Below are 25531 nucleotides of genomic sequence, written 5' to 3'. Positions count from 1 at the left end.
CTACCAATGTTCATCTCTGTAGTGACCCTTGGCTATGGTATTGCAGCACCAGCAGCAGCAACAAATGAAGACTACTGTGGCAATGGGCCATGAACTCTTTATTGAGATCTTCTAGCTCTATGTAACGCCCTCGATGCGGCTATATCTCCCACGTGTCGAAGCACGACTTAGAGGCATAACCGCATGGAAAGCAATGTCGCAAGAGAGGTAATCTTCACACAACCCATGTAATACAATATGGTAAAAGATACATAGTTGGCTTACAATCGCCACTTCACACAATTACATGAATAAAGCATTACATCAACCAGATACAATCAAAGTCCGACTACGGAACCAAAATAAAGAACAACCCCAAATGCGACAAGGTCCCCGATCGACCCCAACTGGGCTCCACTACTGATCAACTAGAACGAAACAACACAAAGGACAAGATCTTCATCGAGCTCCTCCTTGAACTTGGTTGCGTCATCTGCTCGGTATCATCGGCACCTGCAAGCTGGTTTTGGAAGTATCTGTGAGACACGGGGACTCAACAATCTCGCACCCTCGCGATCAAGACTATTTAAGCTTATAGGAAGGGTAAAAGGTATGAGGTGGAGTTGCAGCAAGCGACTAGCATATATGGTGGCTAACCTATTCGCAAAAGAGAGCGAGAAGAGAAGGCAAAGCACGATCGAGAAACTATGATCAAGAAGTGATCCTAGAACAACCTACGTCAAGCATAACTCCAACACCGTGTTCACTTCCCGGACCCCGCTGAGAAGAGACCATCACGGTAACACACGCGGTTGGTGCATTTTATTTAAGATCAACTTCAGGTTTTCTACAACCGGACGTTAACAAATTCCCATCTGCCCATAACCGCGGGCACGGCTTTCGAAAGTTCAATCCCTGCAGGGGTGTCCCAACTTAGCCCATGACAAGCTCTCACGGTCAATGAAGGATATACCTTCTCCCGAGACGTTCCGATCAGACCCGGTATCCCGGTTCTACAAGACAACTTTGACAAGATAAAACAAAACCAGCAACACTGCCCGAATGTGCCGACAAATCCCGATAGGAGCTGCACATATCTCGTTCTCAGGGCACACTCAGATGAGCGCTCCATACAACTAAAACCAAACCTCGAGTTTCCCTGAGGGGGCGCTGCACAGGGCTCTAGTTTGGACCAACACTCAGAGGAGCACTGGCCCGAGGGAGTTTAAATAAAGATGACCCTTGAGTCTGCAGAACCCAAGGGAAAGAAAAGGCTAGGTGGCGAATGGTAAAACCAATGTTGGGAATTGCTGGAGGAGTTTTATTCAAGGCGAACTGTCAAGGGGTTCCCATTATAGCCCAACCGCGTAAGGAACGCAAAATCCGAGAACATAACACCGATATGACGAAAACTAGGGCGGCAAGAGTGGAACAAAACACCAGGCGTAAGGCCGAGCCTTCCACCCTTTACCAAGTATATAGATGCATTAATTAAATAAGATATATTGTGATATCCCAACAAGTAAACATGTTCCAACAAGGAACAAACTTCAATCTTCACCTGCAACTAACAACGCTATAAGAGGGGCTGAGCAAAGCGGTAACATAGCCAAACAACGGTTTGCTAGAACAAGGTGGGTTAGAGGCTTGGTTCAACAATATGGGAGGCATGATAAGCAAGTGGTAGGAATCGCAGCATAGGCATAGCGAAAGAGTGAGCACTAGCAAGCAAAGATAGAAGTGATTTCGAGGGTATGGTCATCTTGCCTGAAATGCCGCAAGGAAGAAGAACGAGTCCATGAAGAAGACAAACGGACGTAGTCGAACTCCTCACAAATGCGACGTTACCGGAACCAACCTGAAGAAGCAAACACCGGAAAGAAGCACACAACATAGTAAACAACCAACACATGAACATGATATGATATGCGGGATGCGATATGGGATGCATATGCATGATTTGACAAGGAATGATGGAACCTGGCCTCAACTTGGAAATCCAAGTGTGCCACTGGAAAGGTGAGGTGATTTCGGTTGAAATCGATATAAAGAACACCGGAATCGGAGACACGGTTTGGAAATGGCAAGCGAAACAAATATGGCACCGGTCTGCGATATACAGCAAGTAGCCATCTAAATGCAACAAGATAATGTGCTACAACACTCAAATATGGCAACAAAATACATGGCAGGGATCCACTCATAATACTTGACAAAAGAGGAACACTGAGCTACGGCCAATTCATCCATTAACAGGTTCAAACAAGCATGGCAAATGTGCAATTGATAAACAGGTTTCAAATTTAGTGAAATTAACACAAGCCTGGAATTTCAGATCAGGTAGCACACTTTGGAGCATGAAAAATATATGCTACAGGAACTTAACATGATAAAGTAAAGCACGACATGGAGCTACTCAAACAGCTTAACAAAAGTCCCTTAGTGACCTTGAGCCAAAAGGGATCAGAAAATACAATTGCAAGCATGTGAACATGGCAAAAATATAATCAGTTTACAGACTTAATGAAAAACTGGAGCATGCAAATCTGTTAACGAGTAGGCATGTTTACGAGCTCGATGCACTCACTACAGAGCAAGGCATGACAAACTAAGCATACACCCATCAGGAATACACATTATATAAGCTAGACATGGCAAGAACAACAACATAGCATGCACGGTTCAACAACAACATCCTCGGCAAAATCGCTAACAAGTAGACAATCTGCCAGGAATTACGAAATAGCAAAAGTAGAGCTCGATTAACTCAAGCTAGGGTGCTCCATAATTGCAAAGAAAGACATGGATGGATAGAGCACCACAAGATTAACAAAACATACTTACTGATCATCCTCAAAAGAGGCACGGATCACTAGGAAACAACATGAACATATGACATATTGATAAAAACATATCAAGGACTTATTGATATTTCTAAGTCCCTGAAATCAGCATTAATGAATGCACTACTTTGCAAGCTTGTGCTAGTCACCACACACATCACAAAAATACATGGATAGCACCTCTGTAAAGATGGCAAAACATATAACAAAACTCATGTATAGCTCAGGAGCATATCATGCACACAATAATCATGGCAAAAATGACAAATAGCTATTTGGTGCAGCAGATCTGACAATTAACTCAAATAGCTCTCTTCCAACAGTATTTCGGGCATCAAGATGAGCTCAAATGAAAATGATGCAATGAGATGAAATGATGTGCTCTCTGAGAAGAACATTTTGATATGCTACACGCTCAAAACGGAGCTACGGATGCGGAGTTACGGCATGATCAACATGAGCACATGAACTCTGAAATCTCAGGACTTAGAGAAAAAAACATGGGCGCAGGATAGCTATCGTGCGCACGAGCGGGGAATCGTGGTGGCTCACCATGGGCTTCGGCCGCAGAGAGAGGCCGGCTGGCCTGACGGGCCGGATGCGGGGCCTGGCGATGAGGCCCACGAGCGGAGGGCTCGTCGTTCTCCTCCCGATCCCGCCTGGATCGGAGAGGCAGGGAGCAGCGGCTCCGGTGCGACGCCGGCGAGGTTGGGCAGCGAGCCGACGAGGGAACAGCGCCGGGAGATGTGGGGACGGCCGGATCCGGTCGCTCCGGACCCATTCCGGCCAGATCCGGGGCCTCGCGACGACGGGGTGGCGCCGGTGCAGCGAGATGGAGGCGGGGCACTCCGGTAAGGTGGCGGTGAAGTTCGGTCAGCGGAGCACTCCGGTGGAGGACGCAAAGAACACGGCGGGGCCGAGCGGCGCGGTTGAAGAGGGGGTTGCGCGCGGGCGTGTGGAGCGACGCCGAATGCGGGCGGCAACGAGAAGGACACAACGGCGTGCTCCGGTCGCCGAAGTTGGTCGCCAGCGATGGCGCGAAGGCGGCGGCGAAGATCCGGCAAGGCGGGGTCTCCTGGCGCGCCGGCGGCGGCGCATCTGGGCCCGCGCGGGCCCCGGATGGGCTTCGCGGGCCGCGGCGACGGAGGGAGCTGAGGTGGCGGCCTCTCGTTGGTGCGGCCGGCGACGATGCTGACGTGGCAGCCCGCGATTGGCCGGGGCGACATGGAGGAGAGCGGCGGACATGTCCGGCACGGCACAGATGCGTCCGGACGCGCGGAAGAGGAGTGGATCTAGGTTTAGACCCGGATTTCGGGGGAGATGCACATATTTATAGGTAGAGGGAGCTAGGAGAGTCCAAATGAGGTGCGGTTTTCGCCCACGCGATCGTGATCGAACGCTCTAGATGATGGAGAGGGTTTTGGTGGGTTTTGGGCCAAATTGGAAGGGTGTTGGGCTTCAACACACACGAGGCCTTTTCGGTTCCTCGGTTAACCGTTGGAGTATCAAACGAAGTCCAAATGGTACGAAACTTGACAGGCGGTCTACTGGTAGTAAACCAAGTCCGCTTTGCAAGTCTAGGTCCAATCCGAAAACGTTTAACACCCGCACATGAAAAAGAGGTAAAAAGGGACACCGGGTGACATAGGAGCGCCGGATTGCAAAACGGACAACGGGGAAAATGCTCGGATGCATGAGACGAATATGTATGCAAAAGAAATGCGCATGATGACATGATATGCAATGCATGACACGCAAGCAATGACAACGCACCAACAGCAAATAACTGGAGGACACCTGGCACATCGGTCTCGGGGCGTTACACTCTATCTCTGGTAGCCATGTTGAAAACCATGCTGCTGGGTGACTCACTAGGATCCAATCTAGGATCTGGCCTGGTAGGGTATATGTTCTGCAAAGAAGAAGCTCATATTATTCAGTTGAAAGTGAAACATTCTTCAGTTACAAGTGAAACTTTATTCAGTTACAAGTTAAACATACCTGCAGAAAAGTTGGATCATCATAATTTTCATCCACCATCTCTACCCCTTCTTCAACAGTGCTTACTGCCATCTATAGTGGCCCTTTCTATTGTGGTCAGCTCTGCCACATATGGAGAAATGCATTGTAACACCTTTCTTTTTCAAATATCTCACACCATGTTTGATTTTATCTTCAGGTGTTTTTTTCCTGTTTTTCTTTGGTCTGCCCAGCTGTTTAGTGAACACTGGTGGAAATACCTTGTATCGGTGGAAAAGCGGATCCATAGCTCGGAGCCGCGTGGTACATGGCCGAGGCGTCCCAGTGAGGAGGAGCCGCGGCGTACAGTGTGGGAGAAGGCGGCACCGGCGCGGTGGAGTACAGCAGCAGGTAGGCCTGCGTTGGAGCGCCCGGACGGGGGCCAAGCACGCCCGCGGAGTTCTGCGGGATCCAGGGCGCACGGGGCGGAGGGAAGGGTGCCCCGACGGGAGCGAAGTAGCCCAGCCAGGGGGTGGCACCCGCACCGCGGCCAGGAGGAGCATCGCCGCGGCCACGCTCGCGGCCACGCCCACGGTTGCCGCGCCCACGGTGCGCGCCGAGCTGGCCACCACGCCCGCCGCCTCCATTGGGGGCGCGGTCACCTCCGCGATCACCGCGGTCGCCACTGCGGTCGCCGCCACGGTCGCCTCCGCGGGCACCGCCCCGATCCCCGGAGCGATCCGCGCCGCGCTCATCATGCTGGACGGCGAGAACCTGAGAGCCTTCGCCACGTGCGCGCCTGTCGAGGGAGAGCTCGGCGAGGACAAGGTGGGAACGCGCCTGCTGGAAAGTGGGGAGGGGAACAGTGGACTGGATGATGGCGGCTTGCATGGCAAATTTGGGCCCCAGCCCGTCCAACATTTGCAGGGTCAAAGTACGATCAGTCACAGGCTCGCGAACGTCGGCGAGCGCGGCAGCGATGCCTTGGAGACGGCGGCAGTAGTCGTTGATGCTGAGGTCGCCGCGAACCGTAGCCCGGAACTCCTGGCCGAGATGCATCGCGTGCTCGGCCTCGTTGGCAAGGAAGTACTCGTGGATCCTGGTCCAGATGGTGAAGGCGGTGGAGCCAGGAGGAGCGGTGATGTCGAGGAGGTCCCCCTCGATGGTGGTGAAGAACCAGAGGATGACAGTGTTGTCGTCGTCGCGCCATGCCTGGTCAGCCAGCCGGTTGGCCGACCCCTCCCTCACGTGGCCCTCTGCATGGTAGCGCGCCAGGAGGAGGTTGATGTAGTTGCACCAGCGCTGGAAGTTGGTGCCATCCAAAGCGAGCTTGAAGTCGATGACGCCGGAGATGCTCGCCGGCAGAGCAGGAGAGGAGCTAGAGGAGGAAGAAGGCGCAGTGGGATTGGGTGGGAGGGTGGTAAGAGGAAGAGCCGAGAAGGAATTGTCGGTGAAGAGCGGAGCGCGGGGGCACGCCTCAACGCTGGGTTCAGTAGGGAGAGCCGCGGCAGCGGCGGCGGCGGCGTCGGCGAGTGCGGCGGCTGCAGCCTCGGCGGAGTCGGCATCTGCCATGGGAGAAGAAGGAGGAGTAACCATCGCTCTGATTACCAAACTGAGCCGTAAACTCTGTGCTGTATTGCGAGAACTGAGCTCGGTTACATATACATCGAGACCTCTACATGCAGGGCACGTCTCGTGGTGGTTGCGGTAGACTAGGGTGGATCCTGAAGACTAGCCTACCTAGTTACAACAGATTACAAGATAAGCAACAACACAAGTGTACACATACAATGAACGTGACAGTTCAACAACTACCTCAACAGAATAATCAACATCAGAAGCATCACCTATGGATTGCCCATCGTAAAAGGCCGGAGAAATCCAGACACCCTTTCAAGAGTCGTCTCGGAGATGGATCTTTTAACAGACTGATATTAAGAAGAAAAATACTCTCCAATTAGCATTTAGATAAAATTTACTAATACTTTGTGTCAAAAAATGAAAAAGAATTAAGGGAACAATGCAGAAAAAATGCGCCAAACGTATCGAAATAAGCTCGTGTGCACACAAATTTCTGTTGACCAACATTCAGTAGTCGAAAGATTGGACACGATATGCAAATATCTCCAGTTTTAAGAACAAAAGCAGAACCAGTGGTGTGTCAAGGTATTTACCCGTTCGCTGCCACCGGTGACATATGCTTGTAGAATGAGGAGAGGTCTGAATCGCTGGAGAGAGATAGAGAGAGATGTGCATGTATGGTTGAACAACACTATCAAGTTGCAGCCTCGCAGATCAGAGGTGAACCAGGAAAACCAACAGAGGAGGCAGCCTCCGGTCGACCGACACACGCGAGGAGGATGAGCCAGGGATGGATGCAGCGGAGCTCGGACCACCGCCGTTCGTCCTTCTTCCGCCTGGCGCAACAATGAGGGCTGGGGGTGGACGCGGTACTTGGCGTGAGCACGACGACGTGAGAGGGGAGCGGGAGAAGAAGGGAATGGAGGATAACGGCGGCGGCCTGCAGACCACCTGCGGAGCACAAAGAGAAGGGAAAGGCGGCACTGCCATGCTTCTTTCATTTGACGCCGAGGAGGGAGGTGGTGGCTCTCGCGGCTGACGAGGGAGGGGAGGGAGGATGGAGGAGGGCGTAGGCAGGAGGGGAGATGGGAGCGATGGAGGGGGACCTGTGTGACGACTGCGGGGATTGGGGGAGAGGAAGGAGAGAGTTTGGGCAGCGGCACGAATTTCTTCACCTCTCGTGAAACCTAGGTTATCACCCCATCTGCGCGGCGCGGGACGAGCATATTGGCCAAAAGCGCTCTCGCGGGTTTCTTAGGTTGACCCGATCAATATCCACTAACATGTGGAACCAGCAGCCAAATCGGTCCATCTGTCATAGAACACAGAAGTAATTGCGGGTGTGCATGTGTCATTCCATACAAACCTTCAACTGCACACGACGCAAGCGACACGCCTGCGCAAATCGCGCGACGTGCACGCCGCGCGCAATGCATCGGTCAGCGAAACCTTTCTCTCTTCAAACGCAAACACCACGCGAAAGAAACACAAGTTAGGTGACAGATGTGTGGGACTAGGCTGAAATAGAGCCCACCTACAGCGGCAGAAACAGGCGCGCGCGGACGATACGGAGTCAGCCGACCAGAGAACGGAGCGGGAAACGAAATCGTGCGATATGCGCGACGCGTGAGGAGACCCAAAAAGATCTAACCCGGCCAATCACGTAACAGCCTGAGCCCACATGTCATCCTCCCCTATGAATTCACCGCGAGGTCAAAACTAACTGCGGAAATTCAGCTAAGATCTAACGTCAACGAGCATAAAAACAACCGGTTTGACCGGCATTCGATGGATGAAATCGAGAGAGCCTCCTGGAGCCGAGTCTTCGAGCCACCTTAGGCTTTGTTCGGTTAGCCCCAACCCCGTCGGGATTAGGCGCAAACCCCGCCGATCCACGTGGGTTTCGCCCTCGCCGTGGTCAAATCCTGGCTGATGACAGCCCTCGGTTAGACCTGGTCTAAATCAAATCCTTCCCAAACCCCGTGGAGATCGCTGGGAAACGGCTCACGCGTCCCATCTCATGGAAACAAACTTTGTGCCAAACATTACGGCGCGTCTCTCTCGCCCCGATCCTTTCTCCCTCTCTCGATTCGGCGACGGCGGAGCAGGCGTCGGAGACGCTGCCGAAGCAGATGGAGGCGACGTGCATCCTCCTTCCCCTTCCTTCACCACCCTCCTTTTCAACCGTCAGCTCAACAACAAGCGAAGAGGCACAATATCAGCGGTGACCCAGAACAATCATGGAACCCGGCCGATCCAATCTACCCCGCCACCTCACGCTGAAGAAGAGGAGGCAGCCGACGACGAGACCTTCAAATTGGTTCTCTCTTTCTCTCTGTGCATGCCTGCTCCTCTAGTCCCCTGTCTACTGTCTTCTCTCTCTCTCTGCCTGCAGCAAGGCGTTGGCGATGTTGGCCTAACATGCTGTTAACTGATACTTCTGTAGAGGATTTATCAAATGCACCATGGATTGCATAGTGACATGTATTTAGTCCACGAGCGGATTTGATATAGAAAGGGGTTCACCCAATCCTCTAGAGTATTAAATCCAGTAGAGGATTAAAAACTCTGCAACCGAATAAGGCCTTAGAGCATCTCTAGCACAGCCCTCAAACTCCCAAAACCCTTATAAATAACTGTTTCTTTTTACAGTTTGCGAGTAAAAAATCGCATAGACTAGAACCCCTTAACCCTTAAACCCTCAATTTTTTTTAAGGGTTCAACTCTCAAACCCTCTACCAATTCTGAAAAGTAGGGTTGGGAAGCAAAACCTACCCCAACCCTCATTTGACGGTTATTCTCGCGCGGGAGGGGAAAATCCTCCCAACTCCCGCGTCCACGCCTGCGTCCGCCGCTGCTAGTCGCTCCCGCCGCCGCTGGCCGCCCCGTCGACCTCCCGCGCACCCGCCCCGCCCCAGCCCCCGGCCTCTCCTCCACCTCCTCCTGGCCGCGGTTGCGCTCGCCCCGCCCCCGGCCGTTGCCATCCGTCCCGCCGCCTGCCGCCCCGCCGGCTTCTACTCCCCCGCGCCCTGCTGCCTCCGCCTCCCGTCCCCCGGCCTCTCCTCCTCCCGCACCCCTCCGCCTCCGCGCCCTCCGCCTCGACCCGCCGCCACCGCCCTTCGGCCCGTGCCCGCTCCCGCGCCCTCCGCCTCCCGCCCCCGCGCCCTCCGCCTCCGCCTCCCACCCCGCGGCCACTTCCCTCCGCCCGCGCCCGCCCCGCCCTCCGCTCCCGCGCCGCCCTTCCCCCCGTCGTGCACGAGGTGCTCGACGGTATGCCCGCAATGACAACGTCGTTTATGAGGAATATTCCGTTATAAGGGTTGAGTTTGAGGGTTTTAATCTTTGCTTCTGTTTTTTAACCTGTGAAAATGCACAAAAAAATTATTTTTGGATCCTTAAAATGCTAGTGAGAATTTAAGGGTTTGAGGGTTCTACTAGACGCTTTTATAGGTTTAAATTTCGGGAAGGAGTACACCTGACCCAAATATATCTCTAACATTTTCCAGTGGAGATCGTCGCCGAGAAACATCAGATTCCTTATCCGCAGAAATCTCTCACATGCACAACGGTCGAGCTTTGCCACCAACTGCAGCAATGTCTTCGGCCACCCCCCGTCCGCCGGCGTCACCGAACCCGAAGGCGCCTCCGCGCGTCGTCCGCCCGCCGCCTAGGCGGTCACCGAGGTCGCCTGGGCCGCCGCTGTGGGCCAAGCGGCGGCCCTCCGTCTCCGTCGACTACGACCGCGGCCGCCGCACAGTCCGGGTCGAGGTGGACGGCGTAGGTGCCGACGCGCTCCCCGCGCGGCACCGCCTCCGCGTGGAGGGGAGCCGGTGGCAGCGGGACTGCAAGGTGTCCCAGGTCGCCGCGCGCGTGCTCGCGCTCCCGCGGGCCGACACCCATGCCGTCGACGCCGTGCTCAACTGCTGGGCCGGGCGCTTCGCCTGCCGTAACTTCCCTCTCCTTATTCGTGTAAGACACCTCTGCAATTTATGTGTTCGATGCAATGAGTCTCTCTGACTCCCACATACCGGCTTTCTATGTGTTCGATGAAATGAGTTACTGGGCGGTAAATTTAACAAATTTGACCTGTGAACGAAATCAAATCACAGAATAAACTGCTCGTGAAACTATTTCACGCGGCTGACCTTTTTGTGAGACGCCCGACACAAAGGCGTCACACTACATTGTGCAACGCCTCACAGATAGGCGCTACACGCCTGGCCAACGTTGCACCCCAAACTGCCTAAAAATTGCTAAGTCATTGTGCAGAGCCTACGAGCTAGGCGCTGCACTGTATAGTGTGGCGCCTAGCTCTCAGGCGCTGCACTAGTGGTTGCACTACAAAATGGAGCAACCACTAGTGCAACGCCTAGAAGCTAGACGCTACACTGTATAGTGTGGCGCCTAGCTCTCAGGCGTTGCACACTGACTTAGTAATTTTCGGATCACATGGATGCGACGTTGGCCAGGCGTGTAGCGCCTATCTGCGAGGCGTTGCACAGTGTAGTGTGACGCCTTCGTGTCGGGCGTCACACAAAAAGGTCAGCCGTGTGAAATAGTTTCACGGGCAGTTCATTCTGTGATTTGATTTTGTCCATAGGTCAAATTTGTCAATTTTGCCTTACTGGGCATCCATTTGGGTTTATCATAGGAGTAAATGAACAAAAAAACAAATGAAAGATTATTCTGCGACTATTGCAGTCTTGTCTTGCAGCTGTTGCCCATTAAAGTGTCTCCGAAATGTCTAGATGGGAGTGTTGAAACTGAATGAACTCAATTTCTGTTTTGGATAGACATTCTAGTCATCTGGATATTTTATAACACCTGTGATTTCGTGCTTGATTCAAGCATTCGGATCTTGTATTGTTTCTAGTCATCTTGCACGTATTAGCTAGTTCTAGTAAACTGTGGGAGCATTATTGATTTTAAGGATTCTTGCTTGATCCTTGTAATCATTAGGTTTCTCATGGCATTATTTTTGTTTAATGCTTTTTTCAGTAATTCCAAAATTCTAATTACTTAATTCATATACCATCTTACCATCTTTCTGCTCCAATATATACATTGCTATTTACTAGAGAATGTGCTTCTGTACTCCTTATGAGCTTCTAGCTACTGAAGCTACAAGTCACATGTCAAGACTTCTCATTTTGTTAATAAACCTCCCACCTTTGTAAATCCACTGACATAAAGTGCTTACATGATCTACATCACTTGTAGGAAATGGCCTTTTCTGGGTCCTTGCAACATGCTGTATATGTGTTCTGCTGGATGAAAAACCAGGAGAACTACTGTGCCCGTAATGACATTTATGGTATGATGATACGGTTACATGCCAGACACAACCAGGTTGATCAAGCACGTGGCCTGTTCTTTGAGATGCAAGAATGGCGGTATGAATAATATTAACTTGAGACTTCAGATTTCATTTAGCTACCCTCGGTTTTCACCAAAAAGTCAATAAGCCATAATAGTCCTCATGTTATCTGTGTTCATGAGTCTACATACAGACTATAGAACATATTTGGCCTTGGTTGCCTCTGTTATGGATGCAACTTGATTGTATTGCAAGGCCCATGGGGCAAATATAGCCTAATAAAGACTCCTACAGCAATACCAATACTCCTAGACCAATACTAATACTCCTTAACACCTCAATGACAAAGCATATGCAATAGCTTTGCATTTGAAGAAGTGTAACACTAGAAAAAAATGGTAATCCAAAATCCGCGTCTTGAGAGTATCGTTGTAGCATGGAGAGTCTTGAAAGCTTGTTGAGTTAAGCTAAAGGGGATAAGAGAAGATGGTGCATCAACAGAAGACACCGCATCAGTAGAAGATACAAAATAAGTATCAAGAGAAGATGGGTTGTCGAAAGAAGATGTCACATCAAGAGAAAGAAGCATTGTGCACAAAGTCATAGTCCAAGAAAATCAGCGGCTAGAGAAACTCGGCAGCAAGAGAATGGGCGTAAATCGACAATGCAAAAAGAGGCCACGAAAATCCTATAGAAAACAACAAGGACCGAAAAAGGCCAGAAAAGCTGTATAGAAAGGACTAGAACCAGAAAAAGATGCTGACATATAAAGGTTTGATGGACTTACATGGCATGAGAAACAAAAAATATCAACGGATTTGGTGGACGCAGCAGAAAATATGGAGAACTAGAAGCTAGGAAGCACATACACAAAACATATATCATGTTCTAGGATTGGGACCGGCCCTAAGACCGATGAATGTGACATGGTTAGGGGTACAACTCTGAGGAGTGAAGGTTGGCCAGCCATGGTGCCAGGGATGAGAGGGAGAGAAGGTCGGTGACATGGATTAGATCTTTACTAGTTTATTCAGGGATTAGATCTTTACTAGTTTATTCTTATCTACTATTTCATAATCCTTATGAGGTACGCGGTGTCCCTTTTATAGGGAAGACTCAACTTGATGCCTAAGAATAGAATCTCGACTTTCCTAACAAACCATATCTTAATCTTCCTAACTGAACCAATCTCTTTCCTAACTAAATACTCTTTCCTAACTAAATAATTATCTCTAATGGGCTAAGTATGAGATCCACGCCTTTGACAACATAGATTCAAGAGCCATCGTGTATGCAGGAGAGTCTGTGGAGGAGGCCTTGCAGGTTGTTGAGCTTCATGCGCTAGCCAACACAACTAAAAGTTCGAACTGATAGAAAGGGCTAGGCAATCCACATATACACTTCAACACCCCCTCTCACATGTGAGCGGGAAGTCAACACGTGAATAGATTCAGAGGTAGGAGTATGGCCCAAGAGGCCTATACATGTGCACAGAGGGCGACAGCAGCAATTTTTGAATAAATTGCAAAAGCCAGGACCTTAGGCTCTGATACCATGTTAAGCTTCATGCATTAGCCAATGCAACCAAAAGTCCGAACTGATAGAAAGGGCTAGGCAATCCGCAATCCACATATACACTTCAACACAAGTGAGATGCCGGTGAGCAGCAGCGTGGAATAACAACTAGCGGATGAACATGCAACACGGACGGAAGGTAGGTGCATGTGGGAGATGGAGTTGACGAAATGACCATCGCTGAGGAATCACTAGAGACAAACGACATTGTAAACTTATTTTTTCGTTTTTTAGAAGAGTTGAAGCTAAGGAGCACATAAGGCCGCAACATCAAGCATCTAGCGCACCAGCTAGAGCAGGGAAGAGCCACACGCTGAGCATACAACAACCAGTAGCGTGCAAAGCAAGCCGCTGCAAGGAAGAGCCAACACGCGAAGCGGCAAGCATCCCGCACGCGGGTCAGTAGCAGCCATGCAAGCAATGCACAAGTAGTGAAGGGAGAACCACGTGCGAGGCAATAGAGAAGCAGCCTGCATGTTGTCCTCTGTCGGAGAGGTGCGTCATGACCAGGGAGGCATCTGCGCCGGGAAGACGGTGGCCAGGGACTGCAGGCGGACGGTCGAGGTTGCTGGAGTTCCGGCCGGCGGGCAGCGGTGAAGCCGGTGTGAGGCGAAGCAGGCGGGGCGTGCCGACAGCATAGTTGTTCTCCTAGGGCGGCGGGGTGGTGAACTCCTGTACGACTGCGATTGATCTGGACGGGGTGGCTTCTGTTGATCTAGACTAGATGATCGAGCATGGGATGGCTGGATCGTGGGCATATCGATACGGAGATCGATCTGGCCAGCATTGGCGACGGCCGGTGCACGATATCGATCAGAAGAGGAAACCAAAAAAGTCCATCAAGAGCGTGAGCTGCGGCACGCGAAAAAATCCCTAAACCTGGGCTCATGATACCATGGCCTAATAAGGAGTCCTAGACCAATACCATTACTCCTTAATAGCCTTGTTGGCTGCTTGCCGAAATTATGAACTCGTCTGTTTTATGAAGCGTATCCACTTATTTTTCTGCCAAAGGCATATTTTATATTGTTACATATTTGCCTTTCTACCACACATTACTAATGCCTTTACTGGAATAGCCAACTTGGCAGTTTGAAAAGCTGTACTATTATCATATGCACCAATATGATTTATCTCCAGTAATATGTAGGTTATAGCTGCCTTATAATGGTCTGTCTTGCACAAATGAGATAGGAAGTGGGGGCCTCTTCTACATCATCAGTTTAGTCTATGATTTTTTTTACATAACCAATATTTATAGGTGCAAGCCAGATGCTGATATATACAACTCTTTGATCAATGCTCATGCTCGGGCTGGTCTATGGCGCTGGGCCATCAACATTATGGATGATATGCTTCGTGCAGCTGTCAGTATTGTTCGTTGAAATAATCATTGTGTTCTAATTGCTTTGTTTTCTTGAATATGACTGGTTATATGTGATTTATATAGTTGTTTAGGGTTGTACATTCCAAAGTATGCTATTACTCTCCTTAAAGAAAGTGACAGAGGTATGGGCCTTGTCCACTTATAATATTGCCTGGGTGGCACCAGTACTATAGATGGATACTGAGTTTTGGTATAGAATTCCCTCTAGTCTCCAACAAAGCCATAATTGTTAAGCATATATGTAGATTAGTACTACCACATTAGTTTTGGTTTACAGTCTCTTAGAGTATCCATAGTTGACCCTTGGCCTACCAGATTAAAACCATCATAGCACTACTAATCCACATATATCCTTAGTATTGGCTGTGAATTATATTGCTGTTTAGTTTGGTAATGATGGGTGTTATCTCTATTTTATGTTGGCTTGCAGCGCTGCCTCATATTTCTTGAATTTCATTACTGGCCCACTTAGAAAATGATAGGAATATGCAACTTGTATTTCCAGGTGACCATAGACCAGTATATATATATGTACAGGTGTGGAATATATGCAGGAAACCCCTTATACAATAGGGTAAATACGAAGGTTACATGGCTATAATATAGCTCTAACACCCCCCTCAAACTCATGGTGGATTAACAACACTGAGTTTGGAGAGATAGAAGCCATGCTGCGCTCTAGTTTGGGCCTTCGTCAGAAAATCCGCCAACTGTAACTCGGAAGGCACATACTGAAGAGCAATAACCTGATCCTGCATACCAGCGCGCACATAGAAAGCATCAACACCAATATGCTTCGTGAGCTCATGCTTCACAGGATCACGCGCAATGCTAATAGCACCTGTACTGTCAGACAAGAGCGGAGTAGGTGTAGTAACAGAATCATCAAAATCCTGAAGTAACCACCGTAACCAAGTCACCTCTGCCGTCAAAAGAGCCATAGCTCGTAACTCAGCCTCTGCACTCGAATGGAAAACTGCAGTCTGTTTCTTCGTCTTCCAGGCAATGAGAGAACCACCAAGAAAAACATAGTAAGCAGAAAGTGAACGGCGATCGGAGGGATCACTAGCCCACGTAGCATCCGAATAGGCCTGAAGTTGTAAAGAACTGGAGCGAGGAAAGAATAGACGGTGAGACATCGTGCCCCAAAGATATCGGAGAACACGAAGGAGGTGACTATAGTGAACCGAAGTGGGAGCGGAGACAAACTGACTCAGAATATGAACCGGATAAGAGATATCCGGACGAGTGACAGCTAGATAGACAAGACTCCCAACAAGATGACGATAACGCGTCGGGTCAGGCAAGGGGTCACCATCAGTATCACGGAGGTGAACATTGAGCTCCATTGGAGTCTCAACAATGCGCTCATCGGTAAGAGCAGCACGAACAAGAAGATCCTGTATATACTTTTCCTGGGATATAAAAAAGCCATCAGAGGTAGAAGAGACTTCAATCCCAAGAAAGTAGCGAAGAGGTCCAAGATCGGACATAAGAAACTGCTCACTAAGACGGGCCTTTACAAAGGCAATATACTCGGGGTCGTCGCCAGTGATGATCATGTCATCAACATAGAGAAGAAGAAGAGTCCGACCACGAGGAGAAAGGTGGGCAAACAATGCTGGATCATGAGCACTCGCTGAAAAACCAGCGGCAGTCACCACAGAGGCAAAACACTCAAACCAGGCGCGGGGGGCTTGCTTAAGGCCATAGAGAGAGCGACGAAGATGACATACCATGCCATTAGGAACAGAATACCCAGTTGGTGGCTGCATGTATACCTCCTCACGCAGCTCACTGTTAAGAAAGGCATTCTTAACATCAAGCTGAGATACAGACCAGTGGCGTGCAGAGGCCACGGCAAGAAGTGTGCGGATAGTGGTCATATGGGCCACAGGAGCAAATGTCTCATCATAATCACGACCATGCTCCTGCTGAAAAACACGAGCCACAAGACGAGCTTTGTAATGCTCAAGAGAACCATCGGAGCGAGTCTTAACCTTGTAGACCCACTTACAAGTAATGGGACGTACACCTGGAGGAAGAGAAACAAGATCCCATTTACCAGTGCGTTCAAGAGCAGCAATCTCCTCTGCCATCGCAAACTGCCATTTAGGATGAACAACAGCCTCACGATAAGAAGTCGGCTCAAGAACAACAACACCAGCTGTGGAAAAACCAAGGCGATCAACAGGCGGAAGCGGACGAGGACGCAAGCCATAGGTAGGCTGAGACGAGGAGGACGACACGTCAGCAGACACATCCACATTACGTGAACGACGAGTGTAATACTGAGGCAAAGATGGAAGAATACGAGGAGGAATAGCCGAGGTAGAATCAGGAGGTGGAGACGAAGAAATCACCGGGGATGAAGGTGCAGAATCTGGTGACATGCGAGGTGAGGAAACCGTGGGAGATGGTGGCGGCAAATCAGCAAGAGGTGGAGAAGTAGAGTGAGCAGGACGGAGAGACAAGGGCTCAACTGGAGTGATAGGTGTGTCGGGAAAAGTGAGGAAAGAGATATCCTCCACAGAAAAGGTCGAGGAAGATGGACGCGGGTAGAAGGGACGAGACTCATCAAAAGTCACATCCCGAGAAATACACATCCGACGACCGATAGGATCCCAACAACGATAGCCCTTATGCTTATCACTATAGCCTAAGAAAACACACTCAACAGACTGAGCGGTCAGTTTGGTGCGTTCCCGAGGGGCAAGAACATAGCAAACACAACCAAACAAGCGAAGCGTCGAATAATCAGGAGAACGATCAAAGAGACGCTCGAAAGGAACACCACCCTGGAGAGCAGCAGACGACTGAAGGTTGATGAGATAGGTGAAGGTGAATATAGCCTCGGCCCAAAAATGAGGTGGAAGAGAAGCGACGATCATTAACGCACGAGCCGTCTCAAGAAGGTGGTGATGCGTTTGCTCAGCCACGCCATTCTGAGCATGAGCACCAGGACAAGAGAACTGAGGAAGAGTGCCCTACTCAGCAAGAACACCATGCAACATCTTGGAAATATACTCGCCAGCGGAGTCAGCACGGAACACACGAATAGGTGAAGAGAACTGAGTGTGAACCATGGCAGCAAAACGCTTATAGATGGAAAGAACCTCACTGCGAGAAGTCATAAAATAAAGCCAAGTGTAACGAGAGAAATCATCTATGAAAATAAATATAGTATGGATGGCCCCCTTATGAAGCGAAGGGAGCCGGACCCCATACATCAGAATGGACCAAATCAAAAGGGCGCTGAGACACCGACTCACTAGTAGGGTAAGGTAACTAAATCTGTTTTCCTAGTCTACAGCCCTGACACTCTAAAGAGACATCTCCTGAGACAGACCCCAGAAGACCTCGATGAACTAATGACGACAAGCGAGACCCACAAAGATGACCAAGTCGATGATGCCACTGCTGGAAGGAGCCGGTAGCTGAAGCGACACAAGCGGATGGACTGGCGATAGTGGTGGCAGCGGAAGGAACATGAAGCCAGTCTAGCTCCCAAAGAACCTGAGGGTTACGGCGGCGAGGGCCAGCCCAACCAAAGTGTGTGTTCGACGATCCTGAACAGAATAAGAGTCAACGTCAAGGTGGACGCGACAACCAGAATCAGTAAGTTGACCGGCAGAAAAAAGATTCATGTTAAGTTGAGGAACATGAGCAACTAGACAGCTAATGAAAATCAACACTTGCCTGTTTGACATATGAACAAATCAAGGATGAGTAAACCTCCTTGGTTAAAGGAATTCGCAAGTCCATGTCTTCAAAAAGTTTCAGAGATTCTGCATATTTTCCCAATTTACACAATCCACTGATGAGTATATTATAAGTTACAGCATCTGGATTCACATTGCTCGCCATCATTGTGGCGTAGAACTCCAAAGCTTTCTCATAATCTCCAAAACTTAAATAGCTTCCAATGCTCAATATTAAGTTGAGGAACATGAGCAACATCAGGAACAAAGTAAGAAGGTGTGCTAAGATTGCCTCGACTAGCAACAGAAAGAGGAGTACCATTAGCAGTGAGTACATGAACAGGAAAATCAAGCGATTTAAGAGAGGACAAATTTGAAGAATGAGAAGACATATGAAAAGAAGCTCCGGAGTCCAGAACCCACGAGGATGTACCTGACTGTGTAGAGGGTGGTTGCTCAGTGCAGGAAGCATCAATCACAGAACCTGCAGTACTCGTCGAAGGAGAACCTGAAGCGGCAAGCAGATGCTTAAGTCGCAGAATATCCTGCTCAGTCAAGGCGGTGGCTGAAGATGTCGAAGTAGAAGAAGTCCCTGAAGCTGATGATCGCGCCTTACGTAGGTGTTTCTTCTTCTGGAAGCACTGAGACTCAACATGACCATCCATCTTACAGTAGCCACAGTGAGGACGAGACCGACCTTGGCCGCCCGTAGGAGTAGGCAAGAGCGGCGGAGCACTCGAGTGGGAAGGAGTCGGTGCAGCAGGCATAGCAGGAACTCGAGTAGCGAGCACAGAGGGAACCTCAAGTAAACCAGCGCCACGGAGGCGAGTCTCCTCAGCACGGATCTCTGAAAGCGCCTCCATGAGGGAGATACGACCACGAGCAAACAACTGAGCGCGTCGGGGCTCAAACTCCTTACGGAGTCGAGACAAGAGCTCGTAGACACGATGAAACTCCAAATCAGCCCGCACAGCCTGGCAACACTGACAAGTACGACAACCAGCAGTGCGGAGAGAATCAAGCTGACGCCAGATAGCAGAACTCTGTGCATAGAACTCATCAATAGTGGAGTCACCCTGCTGAAGAGCATGCTCCTGACGAACCACAGACAGGTATAAGGCATCACCAGAGGGCTGATAGCGCTGACAAAGCCGAGTCCACATCTCAAATACAGTAGAGAGGCCGAGAAACTCAGAGGCAAACTGAGGCATAACACTAGCAGTCAAAACAGCTGCGGCACGAGCATCATCATCAAGCCACTGAGTGTAAGCAGACAGAGCTGCATGATAAGTCTGAAGTGCGTCCTCATAGGTCTGAACCTGCTCATCATAAGCAAGAATGGCAGCGTCATCAGCCAGCTTAGCTGCATCCTTTGCAGCCTGATCAGCGTTGGCAGCAAGAACCGGTGGCGTCGGTGGAGTAGGAGCCACATGAGGAACTGGACACGGCGGACTAGGGACCTCGCCAGAAAGAACGCCCCAAAGACGAAGGCTACGCATGTGAATGCGCATGAAGCCAACGAACTCGATGAAGTTAGTGCCATCAAAAATCACCAGAAAACGAGGAACTGCGACATAGCCCGTAGATGTAGACATAGTACCCTTTTTTTTTCAACGGAAGCAGACGGAAAACTGAACAGTGAACGCACACGCGCGGCTAGCAGAAGCGGAGACCAAGTCCACGTGGGCGAGCAGCGGAGACCAAATCCTCGCGGGCGAAGACCACTTCCAGCACCAATGATGTAGCGAGGGCGAGCAGCGGAGACCAAGTCCACGCTGGCGAAGACCACTTCTAGCACCAATGATGCAGCGAAGACCAAAACGGGTGGTGACTGAGGCGGGAGTCTCGATCGGAAGCAGAGGACGATCCAGAAATCGGCAGCAGCGCGTGACCTTCTCTGCTTGATCTGGGCAGTGAAATCGATCGAGGGCGGTCGGGCCGAGCGATCAGGGGCGACGGCGGGAGTCTCCGATCGGGGGTGGTGGCTATCAGGCGGCGGCGGGCCTCACGAGACAGGCGGACGAGGGCGGGTCGAGCAGATCGATCTGGGCGATAGCGGAAGTCTCGATCGGGGTGGGAGGCAGAAAAAACCAGTAGCAGCCTGAGGATTTGGCCACCACGGAGAGTCAGCACAGCCAAGGATGGAGGCGTCGCGTCGGAGGTGGATCAACAGCAGGAGTTGCGCGTGCTATAAAATTGACCTAGCTCTAATACCATGATAGGAATATGCAACTTGTATTTCCAGGTGGCCATAGGCCAGTATATATACATGTACAGGTGTGGAATATATGCAGGAAACCCCTTATACAATAGGGTAAATACGAAGGTTACATGGCTATATATATATAACTAACAGAAAACACTTGTATTTTTCCAGAATTATGGATGTTATGCTTAACTTTCTTCCTGTCCGAGGAAGTACTAATATTTTTACCAATTCTTGCCTCTTAGCAATAGGTGCGAAAATATCTGCAGTAGTTCATTGCACCACTAGCAAATAATATCTTGATTTTCTATATAATGCAGTCTGTAGTTTGCTCCAGCAACCACTTTGGCAAATAACATTTCTGTAAATATTATCAACGCTCAGATACTTGTACCATTGTTGGTTGTCATAGTTGTGTTATTAGTTTACTTTCTGTGTTTGTCCTGCAGATACCTCCTAGCCGAGCTACATATAATAATGTCATAAATGCATGTGGTGCTGCTGGTAACTGGAAAAAGGCTTTAGAGCTTTGTAAGAAGATGATAAGAAATGGTGTAGGGCCAGACTTGGTTACACACAACATTGTATTATCTGCTTTCAAGAATGGCTCTCAGTATTCGGAAGCCATAGGTTACTTTGAAATGATGAAAGGAGCAAATATTGCCCCTGATACTTTCACTTTGAATATTGTCATCCATTGCCTTGTAAAAGCCGGACAGCACGGAGATGCTGTCGATTTGTTAAACTCGATGAGGGAGAAAAGAGCACAGTGTCCTCCAGATGTTGTTACGTACACTAGCATAATGCATTCTTATTATGTTTGTGGGCAAGTGAAAAATTGCAAGGCAGTCTTTGATATGATGGTTGCTGAAGGAGTTAAACCTAATATTGTATCATATAATGCACTTTTGGGTGCTTATGCCTCACATGGGATGCACATTGAGGCCTTGGGATTTTTCAAGTTACTGAAACAAAATGGTCTGCGACCTGATGTAGTTTCCTATACCACTTTACTGAATGCCTATGGTAGGTCAGCACAGCCTGAAAAAGCTAGGGAGGTTTTTAACGAGATGAGAAAGAACTCATGCAAGCCAAACAAAGTCAGTTATAATGCACTAATTGATGCTTATGGATCTGCTGGAATGTTCAAGGAGGCCATTAGCTTACTGCATGAAATGGAGAAGGATGGCATTCCACCAGACGTTGTTTCAATAAGTACTCTGTTGACTGCCTGTGGCCGCTGCAGGGAGACAACAAAAATTGACACAGTTCTTGAAGAAGCAAAATTTCGAGGGATTGAACTTAATATTGTTGCGTACAACTCGGGCATTGGAACCTATTTAAGTTTTGGAGATTATGAGAAAGCTTTGGAGTTCTATGCCACAATGATGGCGAGCAATGTGAATCCAAATGCTGTAACTTATAATATACTCATCAGTGGATTGTGTAAATTGGGAAAATATGCAGAATCTCTGAAATTTTTTGAAGACATGGTGGACTTGCGAATTCCTTTAACCAAGGAGGTTTACTCATCCTTGATTTGTTCATATGTCAAACAGGCAAGTGTTGATTTTCATTAGCTGTCTAGTTTTCTGTGGAAAGTTGATATGCTAACGATGGTTCCCACTCAGGACAAACTAGCTGAAGCGGAATCTACTTTTAGTTATATGAAAACATCTGGCTGCTTCCCTGATGTTCTAACATATACTGCTATGATTCAAGCCTATATTGATCATGGTAAGATCCTCTTAAAAGTCTTAGGTTGAGATAACATTTTTTCACTGATCATGTTTTTCTTATGGATCATAAGGGAGTTGGACGAGTGTGTGGGACCTATTCAAAGAGATGGAAGGAAATGCCATACTGCCAGATGCCATTATATGCTCATCCCTCATGGAAGCATTGAATAAAGGAAATCAACATGAAAGGGTCCTTCAGTTGATGAAATTCATGCACGATCAATCCATCGAATTGAACCAAAAAGCTTATTTTGAAATAATAGCTTCATGCAGCATGTATGTCTATCCACTCTCTTAAGTTGAACAAGCATGAATTGGTAATTACGCTGTTATGATCTGAACAAGGTTACTACGGTAACACCGGTGGTTGTTACTTTATCATTTTAAGTATGTTCATATACTATATCTTAGATTTTCCAGCGACCTGCATGATTTTTTTTTGCATGTGAGTCCATAGTTTTTAGTATATTTTGAAAATACTTTCATATTTATATATGTACATATTAACAATATACTAAAATAACAGTTCATACTACCTAAAAAGTGGTATACTACCGAAATATTCTTATATACTACCTCCATTCATAAATATATGTTTTAACTTTTATCTGAATCGGATGTATATAGACACGTTTTAGTTTGTTTGTTTGCTCATTCCAGTCCGTATGTAGTCCATATTAAAATATCCAAAACATCTTACATTTGTGAACGGAGGAAGTACATACTATGCCTACATACTCCCCAGTTTGACAGATACTACATACTCCCTCCATAGTGAACTAAACGCTCTTATATTTCTTTACGGAGGGAGTACAACATACGAATCTCACTTGAGTGTAACTATCACCGGTTGTATGTAAAATATCTGGGGCACCTAGGCGCATGGGCAGCTTGTTCGGGTCCAACCCGTTATGGCATTTGGTTGCAAGTGGCGTGCATCACTCTTGATTAGTTTCCTAATTTGTTTGCATGCAATTCTATCCATGTATGAGATAGCATCAAACATCTGAGATTTGGTTCCTAATCAAATAACATTATTAGTTATGTTGGATTTTGAACCATTCTTGTCTATTTGAATCTGAGATACCCACATGTACGTGTTACCAATTTAGGACGACACAATAATAACATTTTTTGGTATACACATACCCGAGATACCCACTTGTACGTGTTATTAGACCGCGATACCAATTAGTGGGTATTATACCTAACGAAAATATTTAGTGTTCGTGTTATACCTAATCAAAATATATACACTCTGAGGTATTATACCTAATGAAAATATACACATCCTGAGATACCCATGCGTACATGTTTGTAACTCAGTCAAAATATGAATGTGCAAACCCTCCTAATTACAAATAGTTCCTTCTCTATTCCTAATGGGTATCATGTACCTTCCATCCATGAAACATGGAAAGAAACACAAGATAATTATTCATGACGCATTGATTTCTGATTTCTCTCTCCTATTATGTCTCTCAACATGGAACGTTGCCATGCATGGTATTTTTTATTTGCTGCTAAAGAAATGTTCGAACAAGTGATGGTGACACTGGTGACTTTCCAGTTAAAATAGGATTGCACCAAGGGTCAGCTTTGAGCCATTATCTTTTTTGCTTTGGTGATGGATGAGGTCACAAGGGATATACTAGGAGATATCCCATGGTGTATGCTCTTTGCGGATGATGTGGTGCTAGTCGAACGAGGGTTAATAGAAAGTTAGAGATGTGGAGACGAACTTTAGAATAGAAAGGGTTTAGTCTTGGTAGATCTAAAGCTGAGTACATGAGGTGCGGTTTCAGTATTACTAGGCACGAGGAGGAGGAAGTTAGCCTTGATGGGCAAGTGGTACCTCAGAAGGACATATTTTTAGTGTACTCCTTTTTACATACAAATATGAACGTATTTTAAATATATACTAAAAACTATGGACTTGTTTGTAATCTGAAACACACGCGCCAGCGCATCAATGAGGCGAGCGAGAGGGCAAATAGACAGGCAAATGTATACCTTGGAGGCGCGGGTGAGGCGATCTCCGCTCTCGCCGACAGAGATGTTGGGGACGAGCTTCTGCACCTTGATCTCCCGCATGGGGTTTAGCTACTTCTTCTCCATCGACTGCGAGCACCAAAACACAAACAACACCGCACCGTCAGAACACCAGGAACCTGAGCAACCCAAAGGATTTGGAACAATTGACAAAGCGGAGGGGAACTCACCATGGCTGCGGGATCTGGGGTGCGGCGGCGAGGGAGAGGAGAGGGAGAGGGGGAGGGTTTAAAGCATGGTGCATGGCGGCGGCAGGGGCTTTGTAGGGAGAGAGAGGAAACCCTAGCGCGGAGGGTGCTTATATGCCTAGAATTACGTCCGTGCCCCCGTGTGCAGGTGTAGAATGGAGGGTGGTTTAATAATTTTGGTTAATCTGGCTTAGGAGCGCTAAAAAAGAACATGTAGCTTGCATTGGAATCTTAGATATAGTACTCCCTCCGTTCCTAATAGTCTTTGTAGAAATTCCACTCTGGACTACATGCGGAGCAAATTGAGTGAATCTACACTCTAAAATGCATCTATATACATCCTTATGTGGTTCATAGTGGAATCTCTACAAAGACTTATATTTAGGAACGGAGTGAGTATATGATCGTACTAAAAGTAATAAAGTACTCCCTCCGTCCCACAATGTAGCTTGCAAAAACGTCTTACACTGTGGGACGAAGGGAGTAGTACATATACTACCCCGTGGTAGTTGAGACGTGGGTGTAACTAGACCCGGTTGTAGGATGTATTTTCCCTACGGAAACATAAAATGGTTTTGTACTCCTGGAAGTATGTACTGCTCCTCATACATCACACAGATAAACCGATTAAAGCTCTTAATTATTTTTGACATATTTTGCTAATAATTACTAGATACCTAAGTGAGTTTTATGAAACTAATTGCCAAGTCCATATATTTTATGTAGTTTACATATGGCAGCTTTTTTGTATGTAGGACTGTTATATTGCAAAAACTAGGGACCTAAGTGACAATTTTTTGTACTACTTGTACTGGGGTATCTTACAGTGATTACTATGGTATATGTAGAATGATGAGGTATACTATGGTATATTTAGAATGATAGAGGTATAATAGATGCATATGAGGTACATTGAATGTGGGAGTACGTACTCCCAGGAGTACAGAAAATTAGTCCATATATCTTATATTACTAGACTTTTAGATTACCATGTCTATTTATCA

The 25531-nt window shown here is 48.1% G+C and overlaps 2 protein-coding genes across 16 annotated transcripts in view; one reads left to right on the top strand and one right to left on the bottom strand.

The window, feature by feature from the left end:
• Positions 1-213: 213 nt before the first annotated feature.
• Positions 214-24977, bottom strand: LOC125541477 (uncharacterized). 2 transcript variants are annotated; one of them, XM_087543827.1, is made up of 5 exons: positions 24510-24977; positions 24301-24408; positions 4824-6709; positions 4596-4734; positions 214-1837 (listed from the first exon to the last, which is right to left on the bottom strand). In XM_087543827.1, exon 3 carries the CDS (start codon positions 6375-6377, stop codon positions 5040-5042), a length of 1338 nt encoding a protein of 445 aa, XP_087399953.1. In that variant the 5' UTR covers positions 6378-6709; positions 24301-24408; positions 24510-24977; the 3' UTR covers positions 214-1837; positions 4596-4734; positions 4824-5039. The 2 variants fall into 2 exon arrangements, with proteins under 2 accessions (XP_087399953.1, XP_048560840.2); XM_048704883.2 differs by lacking the exons at positions 24301-24408; positions 24510-24977 and adding an exon at positions 6956-7566.
• The window catches only part of EMB2654 (Tetratricopeptide repeat (TPR)-like superfamily protein), a 30672-nt gene continuing 14995 nt past the window's right edge, over positions 9855-25531 (top strand). For 9 of the 14 annotated variants that reach the window (XM_048700316.2, XM_048700323.2, XM_087543825.1 and 6 more), the window contains exons 1-6: positions 9856-10331; positions 11583-11755; positions 14516-14621; positions 20998-22107; positions 22180-22285; positions 22359-22563. In XM_048700316.2, the coding sequence (XP_048556273.1) occupies positions 9921-10331; positions 11583-11755; positions 14516-14621; positions 20998-22107; positions 22180-22285; positions 22359-22563 (2111 nt within the window). In that variant the 5' untranslated portion in view covers positions 9856-9920. Of the gene's footprint in view, positions 10332-11582; positions 11756-14515; positions 14622-20997; positions 22108-22179; positions 22286-22358; positions 22564-25531 lie in introns of all 14 variants that reach the window. The other 5 variants (XM_048700319.2, XM_048700318.2, XM_087543822.1 and 2 more) reach the window with 2 other exon arrangements.

Source organism: Triticum urartu, chromosome 2A, assembly GCF_056163025.1.
Source record: "Triticum urartu cultivar PI428250 chromosome 2A, HENAU_Tu73, whole genome shotgun sequence".
Classification (NCBI taxonomy): domain Eukaryota; kingdom Viridiplantae; phylum Streptophyta; class Magnoliopsida; order Poales; family Poaceae; genus Triticum; species Triticum urartu.
This window is presented reverse-complemented; position numbering and strand designations above follow the sequence as displayed.